We start from the raw sequence: 17,821 nt of genomic DNA on the forward strand, positions 1-17,821 counted from the left end.
AGTGGTACTCACACTTCAGTGACTCCTCACACACACAGGGTGGACACACACTAACACACACACACACACACAAACGCTCGCTTAGTTAAACCTGCAAAGATGCCTTGTATCAGCTCTCATCTCGACCAGATGGTGAAGGTGCCTCACGGCTACAGCCCTGCGGCTGACAAAATCCTCATGGTAAGATTCGCTTTTTGTCTGGGTCTATGAATTGAAACTTCCTAGAAGTTTCAGTCATTTCTGCCTGGAGAAACTGGATGAAAAGCTTTATTGTTTTATTTTGTCCAGTTCATTTTTTTTTAAAAATATGCTCTGTTGCAGAAGTTAGTGTCTTCTTCACTTAATTTTATCATTTTGTATCTTAAGCAGTGTCTTCCTGTCATTCTTTGTTTGGCATCTCACTTGTAATTTGTGCATTTGAAAACTCTGTTATACCATTTGGTTCACTGACATTTGTCCAGTGTCAAACTGTGGAAAGATTGTGAGCAGCTTTCTGACCTGCTTTTCTCTTTCCTCCGATTACAGGTGGAGCAGATCCTGTCAGAGTTCAGGCTGAACAAAGAAGAGTTAAAAGAAGTCATGAAGAGGATGCAGCATGAAATGGACAGAGGACTGCGTTTAGAGACTCATGAAGAGGCCAGTGTCAAAATGCTTCCAACTTATGTCTGCTCCACTCCCGAGGGATCAGGTAGATAATCATTCTCAAGCACTTTGTAGATAAAATCCTGCTAATGTGAATAAAAGGTAATGTGCTGCTTGCCAGTGAAAGGCTGTGCGTGCTGCTCAGGTGTAACAGTATTGTGTGTATTGCTTCGTTGTGACAGAGGTGGGTGATTTCTTGGCTCTGGACTTGGGAGGCACAAACTTCCGTGTGATGCTGGTGAAAGTGGGTGAAGACGAGGAGAGAAGCTGGAAGGTGGAGACAACAAACCAAATGTACTCCATTCCTGAAGATGCCATGACAGGGACTGCAGAAATGGTTAGCAACTCTATTTATATATTCTTTTTTTTAATTGCCAGCTATTTGTAGTTTCCTGTTAGTAGAGCTGAAATAGCTGTAAGGTGACTGTTCAAAACTGTCAGAGTGCCTAAAACCTTCTGAGAGACTGTAAACATGATGTGCTTTTGAAGTAAAAACTCTTAAAATGAATTATTGTGCCTTCATGTCCTCTCTTTCTCTGTCTCTGCAGCTATTTGACTACATAGCAGAGTGTATGTCAGACTTTTTGGACAAACACCATATCAAGCACAAGAAGCTTCCTTTGGGTTTTACCTTCTCCTTTCCAGTACGACATGAGGACCTTGACAAGGTAAGATGTAACGCTGTACATCAGACTTAACAGTACTAAAATGAGTAAAAATCACCCCAATCACCCTTTTCTCTGAGAAAAAAGATCATTTGATTCCCTTTTACATGCCAGATTCATAGATGCATCTGATTCTTCTGTAAAGTTTATATATTCAAAGATTGTCTTGTGTATTTTCACAGGGAATCCTGCTGAACTGGACCAAAGGTTTCAAGGCCTCTGGGGCAGAAGGGAACAATGTTGTTGGTTTGCTCAGAGATGCCATCAAGAGACGAGGGGTGAGTGACTGTGTACAAGTTTTCATTTTAGTAAACAACACAACTGCACCTGTATACAGCTGCATGACTCTAATGCTTTTTAATGTGGTGCTGTTGTATAGGACATTGAGATGGACGTGGTTGCCATGGTGAATGACACAGTAGCCACCATGATCTCCTGCTACTATGAGGACCGCAGCTGTGAAGTTGGGATGATTGTTGGTAAGAAGTTGCATTCCTATATGCACTGATGGCACATAAACGTACACAAAAATGCACAGACTTTCAACTAAAGTTTGCATTTTTTGCTTTTTTTCACCAGGCACTGGTTGCAATGCGTGCTACATGGAGGAGATGAGGACCGTGGAGCTGGTGGAAGGTGAAGAGGGTCGGATGTGCGTGAACACAGAGTGGGGGGCGTTCGGAGACAACGGCGAGCTGGAGGAGTTCAGGCTGGAGTACGACAGAGTGGTGGACGAGTCCTCGATTAACCCCGGGCAGCAGCTGTGAGTAAAAGGACGCGTTCAGCTCAAACACTCAGCACGGTCAAGTTCATACAGGAAAGCTCAACACGCACAAGCGCCCGTGACAAGACCGCTCATTAGTTATTAAAGCCCAAAGTGGTTGGCATGGAGTTCAGATTGTAATTTCGAACGTGCCACACACCCCCTCCCTTGCTCTCTTAGCATTTTTTCTACACTAATCATCCTTCTCTGGCAGTGCTCACCTGCCTCTCACCTGAGGTGTCTGTGTAGTTGCTATGCTACCTGCTGTTTTTCCTCAGGATGTTTGTAAATGGCTACGGCCCTCATACGTCAGCAGGCAGTCAGCAGGACGCGCTGTCAGATTAATGATCCCTCTTTGCCTAATGGTTGTTTGCACTGGTAGCCCCTTCACACAGACAACTGCTGAGCCCAGCCTCTTTAGCCTTGACGTTGCCCTCCTTACCGGCTCTCCTCCTTACCCAGCCCCTCACAGAGAAAATGACTTGTTTGCTGATGATACACATCATTTCACGACAGTTTTTAAAGTTCCCTCTCTCTTGTTTTCTTTCGGCTTCCTGCAGGTATGAGAAGCTGATCAGCGGGAAGTATATGGGCGAGCTGGTGAGGCTTGTTCTGATGAAGCTGGTGAATGAAGATCTGCTGTTTAACGGCGAAGCCTCAGAGCTGCTGAAGACACGTGGCAGTTTTGAGACGCGTTATGTCTCACAGGTGGAGAGGTGAGCATCAGTGAATCTGGATGCAGTTTGTATTATTAACATTGCCTTAGAAAAGATAAGATCTTGTCAGACATTAATTGTACATGCAAACAATCAAAACTATTTATCTTAGTAACACTAACAGTAGAACTGGAAATACAATAATATCCAAAACTTCAGCGTACTACAGAATGTGTATTGTGCCTCTTCTTTAATATTTTGCTTCCTGATTTTTTTTTTTTCAGTGATACCGGGGACAGGAAACAAATCTACAATATCCTGTCCTCTCTGGGTGTTCTGCCCTCAGAGCTGGACTGTGACATTGTGCATCTGGTCTGTGAGAGTGTTTCCACTCGCTCTGCTCACATGTGCGGCGCTGGACTGGCTGGTGTGATCAACCGGATGCGTGAGCGACGCTGCGAGGAATCCCTGAAAATCACAGTGGGGGTTGACGGATCTGTCTACAAGCTGCACCCATGGTGAGGGAGGCTGCGAGTTCTAGACCATGAAAAGAGCTTCATTTCTGAGTGTATTAGGTTACGTTATTATATACAGTCGAGTAATAGTAAATATTTTGATTATATGATTGGATTTACTTTTTCTAAATCATAAATCCAACCTAATAAAATCATGCTTCTGGTTATTTGAAGACGAAGGCTATTTGTTAACAAAAAATCAATCATATGTTGTACAATTGACATTAAATGCATCAAATAAGAATCAAGTAGCAGGCAATGTACCAATATTCAATCATAAAGGGGAAACCCATTGTGGAATAGCAAGAAAAAATGCCCTCTGCAGATTACAGTGCTTCCTTCACATCTCCTTTATGTAAACATACAGTGTATAGCTACAGGGACTCAGTGATTGCTTGTTTTCCTTATAGATTCACTTTTGAATTACACAGTTACTTAGGTAAACATTGGGGAGGATATGAAAATCACCAGAGGAGGTGGACAAATGGACACTTGACTGATTCTGACACATTGCTTCTGTTTCTCAGTTTCCGTGACAGGTTCCACAAAGTGGTCCGGGACCTCACGCCTCACTGTGACATCACCTTCATCCAGTCAGAAGAGGGCAGCGGTCGTGGAGCAGCTCTAATCTCAGCAGTGGCCTGTAAGATGGCTGCATACATGCTGACGCAGTGAAAGGAGCTATGCGCTGAGCTGTCTCCAAGCAGAACGGTGGCCGAGAAAACCCAACTCTGACTGGAGAAGATTGTTGTCTTGTCATCCACGAGTATGCAGCTCAAGCCTCTTTCTGACTCCAAAGGGAAGCTGAGTACTCATCACTGGGAGATGTCAGGACAAGAAAGCATCAAACCACTTGTATTATAGACTGTGTTTGATAAACCAACTTGTAGCAATGAGTCATTTGAATGTTTCTGAACTGTAAGAACTGGTTTGTTGTTGCAACTAAAACATTATGTGGCATGAAAGCATCATTTAGCATACATGCTCCTTGTGTGTCGCCGTCTGTTCTGGTGTGGGCTGTAAGATATATTATTGATGATATAGTGTATTATGAGACCAGAGCCTGGTTGCTGTACAAGACAAGGATTTTGTAAATGCTTTTGTAAATTAAGAATAAATTAAATCCATTGCTTTGTTGTGTAATCCCTGTTTGAGAACTATTGTATTATTTCTTCGCTATTGTATATTTAAAGAACCGTTGTATTCTAGCCAGTATGGTGTCTTATGTGCATGATGCAACGTGCTTTGGATATGAATAAGCTTGACTGTAAATAAAACTGCTCAAATAAAGTATTGCACTTTCACTTTGTGTTATTTCTCATTTGTCAACTTTACAAATTTACAAAAAGTGTCATTAAATTACATCAAAAAAACTAATATAATGCATTGCGAGGAAAGTAAAAGTCCACTAACACAATGATATAATTAAAGCTAGTGGTCCCAATGTAACATTAATGGAGCAAAAGCTGTCAAACTTTTAGTGAAAAAATATCTTCTTTCCACAGCTATTATCATGCTGGCCTTTGTGAAAATAGATCTCCTCGTGTTAATATAACCCATTAACAGTACAATACAAAGGTTTTAGGAACTTTATATTAACTTTGCAACCATCTGGAAGGCATCTGATTGTTCTCACATTCATTTACCAGCACGACAATGAGCCAAAACATACAGCCACAGTAATAAAGAGCAACAAGAAGAACAATGAGCCCTGCAAAAGATGGCATGACCTCCACATCTCAACATCATGGAGTCAGTATGGAAATAAATGTAGAAACAAAAAGCACGCAGAATAAATCTACAGAAGAAATGGGGAAAGTTGTCCAAGATGCTTGGAAAAACCAACCCATCAAGTACCTTGAAAAATCCCAGTGTCTGGAAGATTTTGCATTTCTTTAAGGGCAAAGGGTGGTTAAGATTGAGACAATTGGTCCAAGCTAATGTTCTGATTTTTCATTTTTATTTACACAAAGTTTTCAAATGAGAAAGGAATGAAGTTAAAAGAAATGTATGAGCAAAGTGCACGACTGAAGTAAAAGATAGCCCACACATCTTTCTGTCCATGACTTTATCAAATCTAATTTGACATGGGATTATTCTATTTGTGCAAAAACCAGCTTAAGGTCTGCTGAGCTGCATAATGCAATTTCATTTTGCACATAAAACATACATAAAATGTTAAGCTTTAGAGTGTGATTTGACCTCTATAGTGTAATTTTGTTTGAGTCACTGTCAAACGTCAGAGGTCACTTTCCCTTGTCTCCTCTCCCCCTTCTCTCTTCATATCTCTGTTTTCCAGCCCAGAGGAATCCTGACTGCCTCACCTCTTATCAGGTTCTCTCAGCGACACACCGAGAGCAGCCTTGGCCATGTAAGGGTCTGTGCTGCCCATCGCAGGCTATTATAGGAGGGCAGAAGATAAGATGGGTCGTACATAAAACCCACCCCAGCATCACACCTTTGGCTGGGAGTCCACATACGATCATTCAGACATGGTAAGTCAGTGAGCATTTGCAGTTTTTTTGATATTTTTAGTGAGGAATGATTTTTTTTAAAAACCACCAGATGATTTAGGAATCCTCATCTTGTATTGTATCAAGGTTGTTGCGTATTTAAGAATGTTATGTTACTTTAAAAAAAAAGAGTGGTTTTGTCTACGTCTGAGTGGTTTGTGTTCTTCTTAGGCGAGTAAGAAGGCTTCCAATAAGAGACAAAGGGGAGCACAGAAGTCCTGTTCTAATGTCTTCTCCATGTTTGAGCAGAACCAGATACAGGAGTTCAAGGAGGTACAGTGCTGCGTCTTGGAAACGTGTGATATTTCATTTTCAAATTCAGATTTTAGGCAATTTACCTCTTCTAGTCAATACAATCGGAATGGACAGAGTGGCCTCACTAACAAACTGCACCAATGACAAGTGTTCCCTGGTTGCGATCAAATTTATTCAGTAGAGAGTAAAAATGTGCAACAAGTTGAAGTTCATTGCTTGAGCAGTTTTGGAAAACTTACATTTTGTAAAATTCAACCACAACAAATGAAAAATGACCCTTATCTATTTACAGAAATTTCCTTGTCCGATTAAACCAATGCAACAATTTTTTTTCTGCAATAATAAATTCATCATAATAATATCCTAAATAAAGTTCAGAAGCGCTTGTTTGTTTTTATAACTAAGAAAAGCCTAAGTTGCAATTTATTCTGCATCTGATTATAAAAGAATTTCATCTTCTAAATTATGCAGAATAAAAAAAAAACTATTTTAATAATTCTAATTTCAATTCAATGAATGACAACCTGCTGGTCCTTGTAAAGGCTTGCATTTGAAAGAAAAGTTGAACAACTGAAAAATGTGTCTATTTCACATTTTCTTTAAATACTTCATGATTATTATTATTATTATTGTTTTATTCTGCAGGCATTTGGCTGCATTGACCAGGACAGAGATGGTGTTATCAAAAAGCAGGACCTGAAGGAAACCTATGCACAGCTGGGTACTTTCTCTGCTTTCAACCCTTTATCTTTTGACCATTTTTAAGCTAAATTTTTGCTTTTCTTATGGCATTTATATAAAACTGATGTCCTGTGTTTGCATTGGTATCTATGTGTGTGTTCCAGGGAAACTTAATGTCAAAGATGAGGAGCTGGATGAGATGCTGAATGAGGGAAAGGGTCCCATCAACTTCACTGTGTTTTTGACTCTTTTTGGGGAGAAACTCAATGGTGAGCACTTTATACACGTTTAAATGAATCTTTGAATCTCTACAAGGAACTTTTAGATGATACGTTGTTTTCTTAAAGGTACCGATCCTGAAGACACAATCCTGGCTGCCTTCAAACTCTTTGACCCCAACGGCACAGGCTTTGTTAATAAGGACGAGTACGAGGCTTTTAATTAATTAGCTTTTATATCATTCATATTTTCCATAACAGCTGTAACTTTCTGGTATCTTTGAATTGTTTGTCTTGTTTATCCAGGTTTAAACGATTACTGATGAACCAGGCTGATAAATTCACAGCAGAGGAGGTTTGTGTTTTCTGTTTTTTTGGTGACACATTCGCATATTCTTTAAAATCATATTCGGCAGGCAAATTGTTGTTTCATAAACCTGCAGGTGGATCAGGCCTTCGCTCTCGCCCCCATCGATCCAACTGGCAACATCGACTACAAGTCGCTCTGCTACATCATCACACATGGAGATGAGAAGGAAGAATCCTAACAAGGACTGTCAGGTCACACAGGTCATCTCAACATGCTCCCGACTGTTTCATAGCAGCTGCTTGTAATCAAAAACATTCACGATTGCTGGAAAAATGCTGCAATTTCTGACTCTTTCAACCTCCAACTGTTGTAAATGCTGCAGTTTAGTTGGTGTAAAACTGGCTTATTTGTTTCTAAGTTACTGAGAATAAAGTGTTGGGCTCCTCAGAAGTTTCTTTATTGATTGCAAATGCTCATTTTTGTTCAGTCACATTGTATGATTGTGCATGGAATAAGACTGAAAATGTGATTCAAAATGAAAGATCTCTTTGCACAGCAAATAATATGAGAAAAGAATTGTCAAGAAAGCAAAGCTTAATTTGTTTCCTTAAATTATGTCAAAATAAATCTTTTGGAATGATAAATTCAATTTAATCTACCTCACAAATAAATGTGACTGCTAAAGTCAGAATCATATTTACAGACTCTAAAAAATTATAATAAAGGAAAAGTACACCATTTTAAAATCTCGCTTTAATTATTTAAAATTTTCACTTTATTTAAAAAAAAGAAAAAAATTATATCATATATTACATTAGTTATTCTGTTTGTAGTTATAAAAAAATATTCTCTTTGTACTGGGACAGTCAGAATAATCAAACTACTACAGGATTTAGTGAATAAACTCAAAAAAACATGATCACAGAAAGGCTTTTTTTCTTGGTTGCTAAAAAGTTTTGTAAGACAGACCACCTGTTGAAGTATTTAGGACTATTTCTAATTATTTTAAAGTAAAGTAGTTGATTCATCACATTCACGGAGGCCTCACTGCTGTTCCATTCTTTTGAGGCACCGTCGCCATGGATACGACAACAAACACCTCCATAAACTCAGCGGCCTCATTTTCCTGCTCACACAGCAAACAGCCAGTGAACAACAAGAGCACAAGGAGTGTGTGAAATTCTTCAAGGCAAGAAAGTTGTTTTTTTTTTTTTTTTTTTTTAGCAACAGCAGGTTTACATCCAGATGACTGTGAGTTTTTTTTTTCTTTTTTTTTCTTGACATCTGTATTTCTACCAGCAGTGATGCCTATCGCATCTGGAGCTGCAGGCAGGGTGGATGTAGGAGTCGACTCAAGCACAACATGGAGACCAGATGGACTGAAGGGGAAAATCAAACCTGTCAACAGACCCTGTGACTCCTACCTGCAACGGTGAGATTGGAAAAACAGATCTAGCTTTGGAAGGATTTTTGATTTACAACGCTCAACAAAGATGAAAAAGAGATAGTACTGCGATTTTATACTGGGAAATTGCAACTATTTTATTTATGTAGAATTGAAAAGACTTTCATAAAAATGAAAACTCCATATTGTGTGTTGGTTAGATTTGGCAGCTGGTGTTATCCTGAGGACACAGGATCACTATTGCAAAACCCTTGAAGATTTGTTGCAGTGCAGATTTATTGGCTTTTGTTGCCGAGAGATAAAAGCAGCTTCATTTAAACACTGACTGACTGAATCAACAGCAACCTGTTTGTCATCCAAACTCTGCAGACGCAGATGTGAGGCACTAATCTGGCTCATAAATGTTTCAACCTACCATTTATTTTTCCATCTGGGTCACTTAAAGAAGAGTCACATGTTTTTTTAAAGAAAAGCTGCCTGTATATCTACCAGACATAATTCCTTAGAAATAAATTCTGTTGAGTGTCTTGGCAATGATGTGACCTTTTCCTTTGTTGGTAATATTTGCAGATATCAGGAACTCAAAATGAGAAAAGAGAGAAATAAATTGTTGCAGGTGAGTAGAGTCATGATTTAGAGGCTCACAAGTGGTTGGTTTAGAGGAAGCAGAAAAAAAATGAAAAACTATGACTGATTATTTGTTTTTACACAGTTAAAGAAGGAAAACATGGATCTGAGTGATGATCAGAATGAAGGTGAGAATACTGACGTTTTGTTTAAAAAAGAAAAAAAGAAACATCACTGCATCCATATTCACACATTTACAGAACAAGTCCTTACAACAAATCTGTCTCTAACTTCCTTTCAGAGTCTAAAGAGGAAGTCCCAGAGACAACTGATGACTGTGAGGACTGCACTTCAGAAAAATCATCCAGTGAAGAGCGATCCAAAAAGTCTGTGCTGTGTGTTATACTTTAAAGCTGTTTAAAGTCATGTGGACATTTAAAGAACTGGACTTTTACTCAGAGTATTTATTATTTAAGTGCCAAACTTGTGTGTAATTTTAGTCCGAACTTTGGTTTTGCAGCTCTGAAAAACGAGTGAGGTGTTCAAGTTTCCTTTTGGAACAACAAAAATGAAGGTTTATGTCTATCAGTGTTAAATTTGGAAGATTATTCCAACAGGTTGTACTACTGAAAACTATGTGGCATAGTTTGGTTCATATCAGTGTTAATTATTTTGCTTTAAAATACGAATACATTAAGCCATTTTTTTAGTGTTAAAATCAAAGTCATTCTATTTGTTTCTGTTTTACGTCTTTAAAATGTGTCATGTTATAAATAACTACAAAGGCTTTTCAATTTGTAAACTAAAATTTATTTTTTAACAAAAACTAAACAATGAATAGAGCATGAACAGGCCAACTGGCTGTAAAAGTACAGGCAGTCATGAATCCAGTTTGTCCAACCAGTGGCTCGTCTACAATCACACATTTCATCCTGAGCATTTTTTCAGCATTAATATTCAATCAAAACAGCAGACATCTGAAGCAGCGGCAAAAATGCAGAGCTTTCCCTTTTCACGGTCGATTTTCTCCTCAGAAAGTTCAATATTGCACTTGTGCTGTCTGTCCATCACTGAGACTCACCTCCTTTCAGCTGTACCAAAGTTTTCATAGTGTCCAGCTGGTCATAGTGCATCCCCTGACAGGTCAAGTTGGTTGAGAAAACACTGGAGGAGAGTGGCCTTTCTCCCCTATATGTTCTCCATAAACAACAAAAGGAGGGTTGTCCATTGTGTTAACCGTCACTGTTGCTGCTGCTGTCGTCTCCCACCACCATGCTGCTGTACTTCTTCTGCTCCTGCTCCTTAAACGTTTCCTTCACCTTCGCTCTCTTCAGGCCTCCGTCCCTGCAGAAGCAGACATACAGTCAGAATGAACTGAGACTGATGCTGATCATTTAAACTCATACAGCACACTTCATGATCAGTGTCAGTACATCACTTTCATGATCTTCATGTCTGACATTCAGACACAGAACTGCTTCTCTGTTACTCTGAGGAAAGTCAGAAGAAGCCTGACACTCTATAGCTTTGGAGACAAGTTTATGATTCTTATTTCAGTTTTGTCTGATATGTTTCTCACATTTTTCTCCTACAATGAACAAGAATAAATAATAGTATATAGTAACGGGAAGCAGGTTAGACAGTGGAATAATTGAGACTTAAAGGAGACACTGGAGATATATAGGTATGTTTACTTCATACTTTATTTTATACTTTACTTCAGGGAGATACACTACAGGCCAAAAGTTTGGAAGCAAGAACAAATTTGTACAACAATAGATCATACTTTCATTTGTAAGCTTTGCAACAAAATAAACAGGATAATTATATAAAGAGTCAGTCATCAGAATACATTTGTACTATAATTACCAGGTGTTTGTAGCTGTACTCTTGTTTCTTTACTCAGCTGTTTGTTTCTAGTCATTTCTGTGGTAGTTATAGAGATATGGAGACAGGTGAGATTTATTGGGATTTTCAGATGCAAACTCTCAAAAGCATAGGAGCTAAAGTGAATTCTGCGAACCGTGATTTGTTTTTTACTTTTGCACTGAAGTTGTGGCTCTTGCAAATCTTATCAACCCTAAAACTAAGCCTGTCTTTTCTTTTGTTAACATTTATTCATCAATTGTCTGGTAACTTCAATGCATACCTAAAGGTAAATTGAGGAAAATGGTGCATATCAATGAAAGCAACGTCTGATCATGCAGTCAATACATCCCAGAATCCATAGAATTCATACTGGTTTTAAAGAAAGGCATTGAGAACAGAAACTTGAAGTTGCTTCCAAATGTTTGGCCTGTAGTGTACCTGAGCTATATGTAACTCAGGTATCTTTAAGTCTCAAGTATGACTCCTGTTACTAATTTTAGGAGAAAAACACATCAGACAAAATCAGAATTAAAATTAGGCTTCAGTTAGAATCACAATTCTGTCTCCTGAGCTGTGGAAGAGCAGACTTTGAGCTCTAAAATTATTCTATACTTTTATCTAGAATAAGGCTTAATCTGTTTCAAAGACAACAGAGAAAAAAAAATCATTCAAAGACACTGGTCACATCGTTGGGAATTTCCAAAGTGATTAATTTCAAGCTTACCACTGTAGATCTATTAGTCCTCCCTGGTGAGCGATGGCCGACTTCACTCTGTTGGCAAACTGGACAGCATCTTCCCCTTCCTGACATGTTTGAATAAAGAACAAACTCAGTCTTCTATGATGTGTTTATTGCTCATGTTGTGGGGCCATAAATCTGTCTGTATGTCCTCATAGTCATTAAAATTTAGAGTAATGACTTTTTGTGGTAAAGGAAAGGTTAGGTTTATGTAAGGTGAAAGACAGCTAGGACTTCTGCTTAGGGCGAGGGCAAGTCCACAGTCTCCAGTTCAATATAATGACCCTGGAGTGACGGAAACATGACTGTTCATGTGCATATGTGGAGGGGTGGGGTTTGCACTCATGCAGCATATGCATGGCTTAATGCATACATGTGCTTCCATGCTTTGACTCATGTCAGACATACCTGCTGGTGCATGGCCGGCAGGTACCAGACGTTGCAGACGAGGGCCCAGCTAGTCATCATCCTCAGCAAATAGTTGACCATGCTGTACTTTGAACTGTTCCAGAAAGCATCTCCAAATTTTGGGTCATACTTAAAAAAGTTTAGACATACAGAGACAAGCGGTGAGGAGCAGAAATATGTGACTGAGAAGGCTAGAAAATATCTGAATGAATGCTAGAGAAGACTCAAGTACCTTAATGGCTACTGGATATATTGTTGCTCCAATTTCAAAACTTCCCTTTTTAAACATCATGACAGATGTGTTGTTGACGCAGGTTCCTATAGAAACCAGACATCAGGAAGTTAAAGAGACGGTGTTGTGTGAGCTGTTTCCAAACCCACATTAAATATCTGCTCGTTTGACACAGCTCAGCAGCCAGACTGCTGTCAGACACTGAGCTGGAATAACAACACTCACTGAGACTCTCTTTGAAGACACAAACATCAAACTGGTGCTGTGGAGAAAGTAACTCTATCTTTCCACATGATCACACTCACCCTCCGGAAAAATCAATATGGGAAGCTTTGTCTTGTCATTCACATGATCCGTCAACCTGGAACACAATAAGTAATGGAAACTGTTTCATGATGATACAAATATATACATGCTGTGTCTTTGGGGAGTTTTTTGATGGTACATCTAACATCTACCATGGGTGTCTTGGTGCAGAAGGGAAACAATAAGCTACTAGACGCCAAACTGCATGAGTCACTGCTCAGTAGCAACATCCCAGAACATATCTGTTCTCACTTGGATAACAAGAGACACATAAACCCAAGAAGTTCTTTACTGCCAGGAAAATGCCAACCTCTCTTGGTGCCACAGCAGCCACAGAGAGAAAATACAAGTGAGAAAGACAAGCAATGACAAGCCCTTGAAGAAATGTGGAGTTAAACGAGACAGAGGGGTAACTAACCTTTTGGTCACTAGGTGGCGATCTCTCATCTCTGCTCTCTCAAACCAGATGTGGGGACAAGACCTCACCATGGCTCTCTGAATAACTCCCATCAGACCCCCATGGACCTGACCCACCTGAGGATGGATTTTAGAAATTCTCATGGCTCAAAATGACAAATTAATGTTTATCAATTTAATATAAAAATGTAGAACTATGGCTGGTTTCACTGCATACCATTGCATAACCGCCATCATTGCAGAGAATCACGATGTCGATGGGACTGGTGTGATTGGCGACACAGATTCCTCCTTTCTTGGGTTTATTTTCCCTGTGGTCGTGAGGTGAAAAGTGGAGTCAGAATCCGAAAGATAGAGCTATTTCTGTTTTTTTTTTCCTCACTTATCTGGAAGACTACCTGTTGTGATAGCGAATAGCAGCAGAGAGTCCTCGGGCACAGATTCTGTAGCATATAACATGGACCCATTCACTGAGCCACGACTTTATCCTGAGAGCAGACGTTTGCATGCACAAATGATGCACAATTAAGTCAGAGGCTGATTCCACAAGAGTGAAGCAAAATGTAAGGTGCACGAAATGCTTAGTTTTGGACTAGTTATATTTATGCTCACCTCCAGTTTGGCAGTAATCCAACAGCAGACGTTCCTATCACCAACCAGCTCAGACCAATGCAGGCCAGTGTTATCCTGCAGAGACAGTAACACATGCAGACTTCCACTGATAAGCAGGTTAGAAATGGGAGTAAATTCAACACGTAGGAGACGCATGGCATAAGGATTAAAGGCATGTTGTAAGAGTACATTGTTCACTGAAATTTTGGTGCACCACTTATTTGCTTGGAAACTCATGCATAAAAAATAAACTAGTCAAGCTGTGTGTAAAAATGTTCATAGCTTTAACTTCTTCCTCTCTTACACTTTGCATTTTCCAACAGGCATCAATCTCAACTCAAATAGAACAGAATTTTTACTAGACTAAACCATTTAATATCCGTCTACTGACATTATTCCTACCCAGAAGGCAGTACTGCTCTAGTATCACTACAATACAAGGCTGCTTCAGAAAGTTCCCTGCCTCACCAAAAAAAAAAAAAAAACATCACAGGAGAAAGACTGATCTTGCATTATTTTTTCAACATAGCCTCCTTTAATTTTAGTGCACCTGGTCCCCTGATGTTAAATCTTTGTGGTTATAGAGTCACATCTTCAGCTTCCAGATTCTCATTAACAGCATGCATGACTTTATCAACACTCTGAAAATGGCAACCACACAAGTGAGATTTCAGTTTGGGAAACAGAAGTCAGATGGTGCAGGTTGGGTCAGTAAGGTTCACGGGGCAACAGTTCAAAGCTATATTTGGCTGATTCTGCCACCTGATGCTGTGTAGACGGACACATTGTCCTGGAGCAACAGCAGATCAGCTCCTCTTGTGATAGCTTTGGCTGCTTTAAATATTAGATTGTTTGTGTACAGTGATATCAGAGTATATAGCAAAGCCCCAAAATGAGAGTTACACGTCTTGTTTCCGGGTGAACTTTATGAAGTACTCTCACGGACTAATATATTTGACAGCTTGATTCTGCAGTCAACAGACTCCATTCAGTATTTGTTTACCTGAGGGGAGCAAGGATGCAGTATCTAACAAAGATACCAAGACCATAGACCAGCGTCAGCCTCAGACTTATATACTGGAAATAGTTGTTGGTGCGAGTCAGTAAGTTCCAGGACACCAGCTCTTCAGATGTGAACCGCTGAGTTACCTACATTTGAAATTGAAAACAAATTTAAAATCAGGCAAGGATAACAAACAATTTGATAACATTTGCACAACAAATCGTACATGGATTTACCTCATCCTCTACAATGCTCTCAATTCCTCTGCGGCTGAAATAGAAACAGTCACTGAGCGTGAAATCACCACCCACTGGTGGTTTGGGGCGACTGCGTCTAAGTTCTTCTAATTCTTTCTCCATAGAACCATCTTCTCTCTGAATGAGACCTGAAACACACCCACACACAGAGTCAAACTGAAACAGTGATAGGAATTACTGTCTTAGTTCCAAACTGGAAGATAAGTCTGCCTCGCCACATCTCATATCTATTTAGACTGCATTGATTATGATAAGAAACTAAATGATTTGAGCCGTTAATTTAGGACTGTATTTAATGTAACTTTTGTGCAAGAATAATGTACAAATAAAAAACACAACTAAATGATTACAATTAATCAAAGCATTAAACCATCTGGGGCATGAACTTGTGCAAAAAAATCAACAATTCGCTCTCATCTCAGTTTGCAAGTGTTGCATAGCGTAATATGCAGACATGTATACTTGTACTGATTACAGCCTAGATGACACATCGCTTTAACCCTTTGATGCGTAGACCACATCAGGAGATAGCCATTTTCCATTGGATTTGGGTCACTTTTGACCCAGGTTATGCATCAAAGGGTTAAGAGATTTAATAACAGCAGGGACTTTAACAGAAAGATTCTTCTACATGGCTGGGACCACAATGAGGCTGATTATGAGGCAAATCCAAATCTTCAGCGCCCAAAAGGCCCCTTTCACGACTGTGCGACGGAAAAGCAGGCCTGACACCTTTAGATCTGATCTACAATATATCACACAGGAACTTGCTGTTTCAAATGCAGTCTTAAGTTATGACAGTGTCACTGCCTGGTATCTCATTTTTTAACAGCTCTCAGAACAGTTAAACCTGCCTCAGTTCAGATTTCTCTTTATCTGATAACTCAGCAGGCAAAGTCCAACACTTAGAGTAACAAACTGAATTCAATATTCAGTCAAAACTTTCAGAACAATATCTGCATTGTCTGTGTGTGTATAGCACAGTTGCACTTCTTATAGTCATCACCCACATTTAAAAATGTAACACTGACACACTCTGGACACTGGAAACACCACATTTTGCGGACAAAGCCTTTATGTTTTACAGCGGGGGATACCACTCTGTACAGCTTAGTGGCTGATAAAGACTTGAGTAATTGCATCTTGCAAGATAGGAAGTGTTTCCAGAGCACCTTTACCTTGCTGCTTGTCATAAAACTTCTCAAGGTAACTGAGTCATGGTGCCACTTGGAGACTTCTCCATGCAGTTGGAGCTTTAGAATAAAACAATTTTAACCTGCTATCTAACTGCACTATCACACAATGCGCATTTTATCTGTTACTCTTTGAAAACTATGTGGTATCAGTGCAACATGCCTGCCCAGACTTGTCATAAAATATCTTGTGAAATCCAGTATTGCAGCAAACACATCTGTCCCTGAACCTCCACATTTCTCAATAAAGGATATGATAACATCTTATTCTTAGAAGAGTGCCCTTATGACAAACACTATCTATCTATCTATCTATCTATCTATCTATCTATCTATCTATCTATCTATCTATCTATCTATCTATCTATCTATCTATCTATCTATCTATGTATGTCAGTATACTAAGATAAGATCAAACTTTATTGATCCTCTGACACAGTTTTCTACTCACCATTAGATGAAGAGGCTTTTAGTGTTTGTTCATCTGCATGTGCTCTCTGTATCTTCAGTGTGGCCCACTGTAGAGGAGGACAGACGAGACATATTCATGTTATAAAGAATGAGAATCATCAGAATATCTAAATAAAGCGTGAATACCTGGAAAGGACATAAATATGAGACGGCACCTCTAAAGTTTTGACCAGGATGGTCATGTAGGTCTCTGAGATGCCCAGCGAGAATCCAAACATGGCTGGGACCATGATGAGGCTGATTATGAGGTACAGCCAAATCTTCAGAGCCCAAAAGGCCCCTGCCCAGAAATCCTCCATCTCTGCCTTTGTTCCCTGAGGTATAGAAGATTAGCCCAGTGGCTCAGATGTAGTGTAGTCCTGTTTGTGGGAAAGAAACAAGGTGTTTTGTTGTTTGTGATATAGATAATAATAATAAATCCTGTGTAAAGCACTGCAAATGTTATGAGGATAACAACCACAATGACAACGAGAACAAATATTAACTAAACAAAACACTGAAACATTCCAGCTGATTAAGTCAGGTGCAAAGTATCACTGACACAGAGCACAAAAACACTGACGATCACTATGAATATATTCCTGCCAATATAAACAAATCCCTGAATAATCAAACTGTCAGAGGCTCCTCCACAGTTAGATTGCAGGACTGTATGAAAGACAACATTATTTTTATAGATAGTTTTCAGCAGATACTAGATTATGCCAGCTTAGTTTACCTGTCACGCTTCAGTCCATGTCCTTTTCTTGCTGAAGAACAACTCAAGATTGAACACATCGAGCAAACACGCCCATTTCCTACTAGAACAAAGTTCACGGGGTGGGGCTCAGCAGCGCCCCATGTGGTCAGGAAGGGAAGTACACACGGGTGGACTTCATGCATATCCACCATAGACTGTATACAGTCTATGATATACACCCATCTGTTTACTGTACCCTCTTAATACTGTGGAGTGTCACAAGGTCAGTGCAAAAACAGTGACCCCTAATAGTGTTTGGACAGAATAGCAAACTTCCAGGATGTTCATTTGGTTATTTCACAAGATAAAAGCAAACAAGATAAAATCTTGGAAAGCAGATTTGGAAGCAAAAGTGTCACAGTCTTAGGTTTTGGTTACTAATTTA

The 17,821-nt window shown here is 39.5% G+C and overlaps 3 protein-coding genes across 3 annotated transcripts; 2 read left to right on the top strand and 1 right to left on the bottom strand.

Annotated features, from left to right (window-relative positions):
• Window positions 1-4,545, top strand: gck (glucokinase (hexokinase 4)). Its single transcript, XM_023269149.3, has 10 exons — window positions 1-180; window positions 526-688; window positions 825-979; window positions 1,191-1,310; window positions 1,490-1,585; window positions 1,687-1,786; window positions 1,887-2,070; window positions 2,631-2,786; window positions 3,011-3,244; window positions 3,769-4,545. The coding sequence occupies exons 1-10, from the start codon at window positions 100-102 to the stop codon at window positions 3,914-3,916; spliced, it is 1,437 nt and encodes a 478-aa protein (XP_023124917.1). The 5' UTR covers window positions 1-99; the 3' UTR covers window positions 3,917-4,545.
• A 1,137-nt stretch (window positions 4,546-5,682) lies between these two features.
• Window positions 5,683-7,668, top strand: myl7 (myosin, light chain 7, regulatory). The gene is made up of 7 exons (XM_023269148.3): window positions 5,683-5,736; window positions 5,926-6,027; window positions 6,655-6,730; window positions 6,855-6,959; window positions 7,038-7,116; window positions 7,215-7,263; window positions 7,352-7,668. Exons 1-7 carry the CDS (start codon window positions 5,734-5,736, stop codon window positions 7,454-7,456), a joined length of 519 nt encoding a protein of 172 aa, XP_023124916.1. The 5' UTR covers window positions 5,683-5,733; the 3' UTR covers window positions 7,457-7,668.
• A 2,309-nt stretch (window positions 7,669-9,977) lies between these two features.
• On the bottom strand, window positions 9,978-17,561 carry agpat9l (1-acylglycerol-3-phosphate O-acyltransferase 9, like). Its single transcript, XM_023269167.3, has 14 exons — window positions 17,416-17,561; window positions 16,853-17,056; window positions 16,678-16,744; window positions 15,013-15,161; window positions 14,777-14,922; window positions 13,774-13,848; window positions 13,560-13,649; window positions 13,379-13,472; window positions 13,163-13,278; window positions 12,744-12,799; window positions 12,439-12,524; window positions 12,207-12,335; window positions 11,784-11,863; window positions 9,978-10,534 (listed from the first exon to the last, which is right to left on the bottom strand). Exons 2-14 carry the CDS (start codon window positions 16,994-16,996, stop codon window positions 10,423-10,425), a joined length of 1,344 nt encoding a protein of 447 aa, XP_023124935.1. The 5' UTR covers window positions 16,997-17,056; window positions 17,416-17,561; the 3' UTR covers window positions 9,978-10,422.
• Between the last annotated feature and the right edge of the window lie 260 nt (window positions 17,562-17,821).

Source organism: Amphiprion ocellaris, chromosome 6, assembly GCF_022539595.1.
Source record: "Amphiprion ocellaris isolate individual 3 ecotype Okinawa chromosome 6, ASM2253959v1, whole genome shotgun sequence".
Taxonomy (NCBI): domain Eukaryota; kingdom Metazoa; phylum Chordata; class Actinopteri; family Pomacentridae; genus Amphiprion; species Amphiprion ocellaris.

Excerpts from the sequence above, each read along its gene's own strand:
- gck (XM_023269149.3), top strand. The coding sequence starts at position 100 with ATGCCTTGTATCAGCTCTCATCTCGACCAGATGGTGAAGGTGCCTCAC. Across the intron at positions 980-1,190 it reads TGACAGGGACTGCAGAAATG|CTATTTGACTACATAGCAGA; the intron begins GTTAGCAACTCT and ends CTGTCTCTGCAG. Across the intron at positions 1,311-1,489 it reads GACATGAGGACCTTGACAAG|GGAATCCTGCTGAACTGGAC; the intron begins GTAAGATGTAAC and ends GTATTTTCACAG.
- myl7 (XM_023269148.3), top strand. Across the intron at positions 6,960-7,037 it reads TTTTGGGGAGAAACTCAATG|GTACCGATCCTGAAGACACA; the intron begins GTGAGCACTTTA and ends GTTTTCTTAAAG. Across the intron at positions 7,117-7,214 it reads GGCTTTGTTAATAAGGACGA|GTTTAAACGATTACTGATGA; the intron begins GTACGAGGCTTT and ends TTGTTTATCCAG.
- agpat9l (XM_023269167.3), bottom strand. The coding sequence starts at position 16,996 with ATGGAGGATTTCTGGGCAGGGGCCTTTTGGGCTCTGAAGATTTGGCTG. Across the intron at positions 16,745-16,852 it reads TCCTGGTCAAAACTTTAGAG|TGGGCCACACTGAAGATACA; the intron begins GTGCCGTCTCAT and ends CCTCCTCTACAG. Across the intron at positions 13,473-13,559 it reads GCTATTCGCTATCACAACAG|GGAAAATAAACCCAAGAAAG; the intron begins GTAGTCTTCCAG and ends TCACGACCACAG.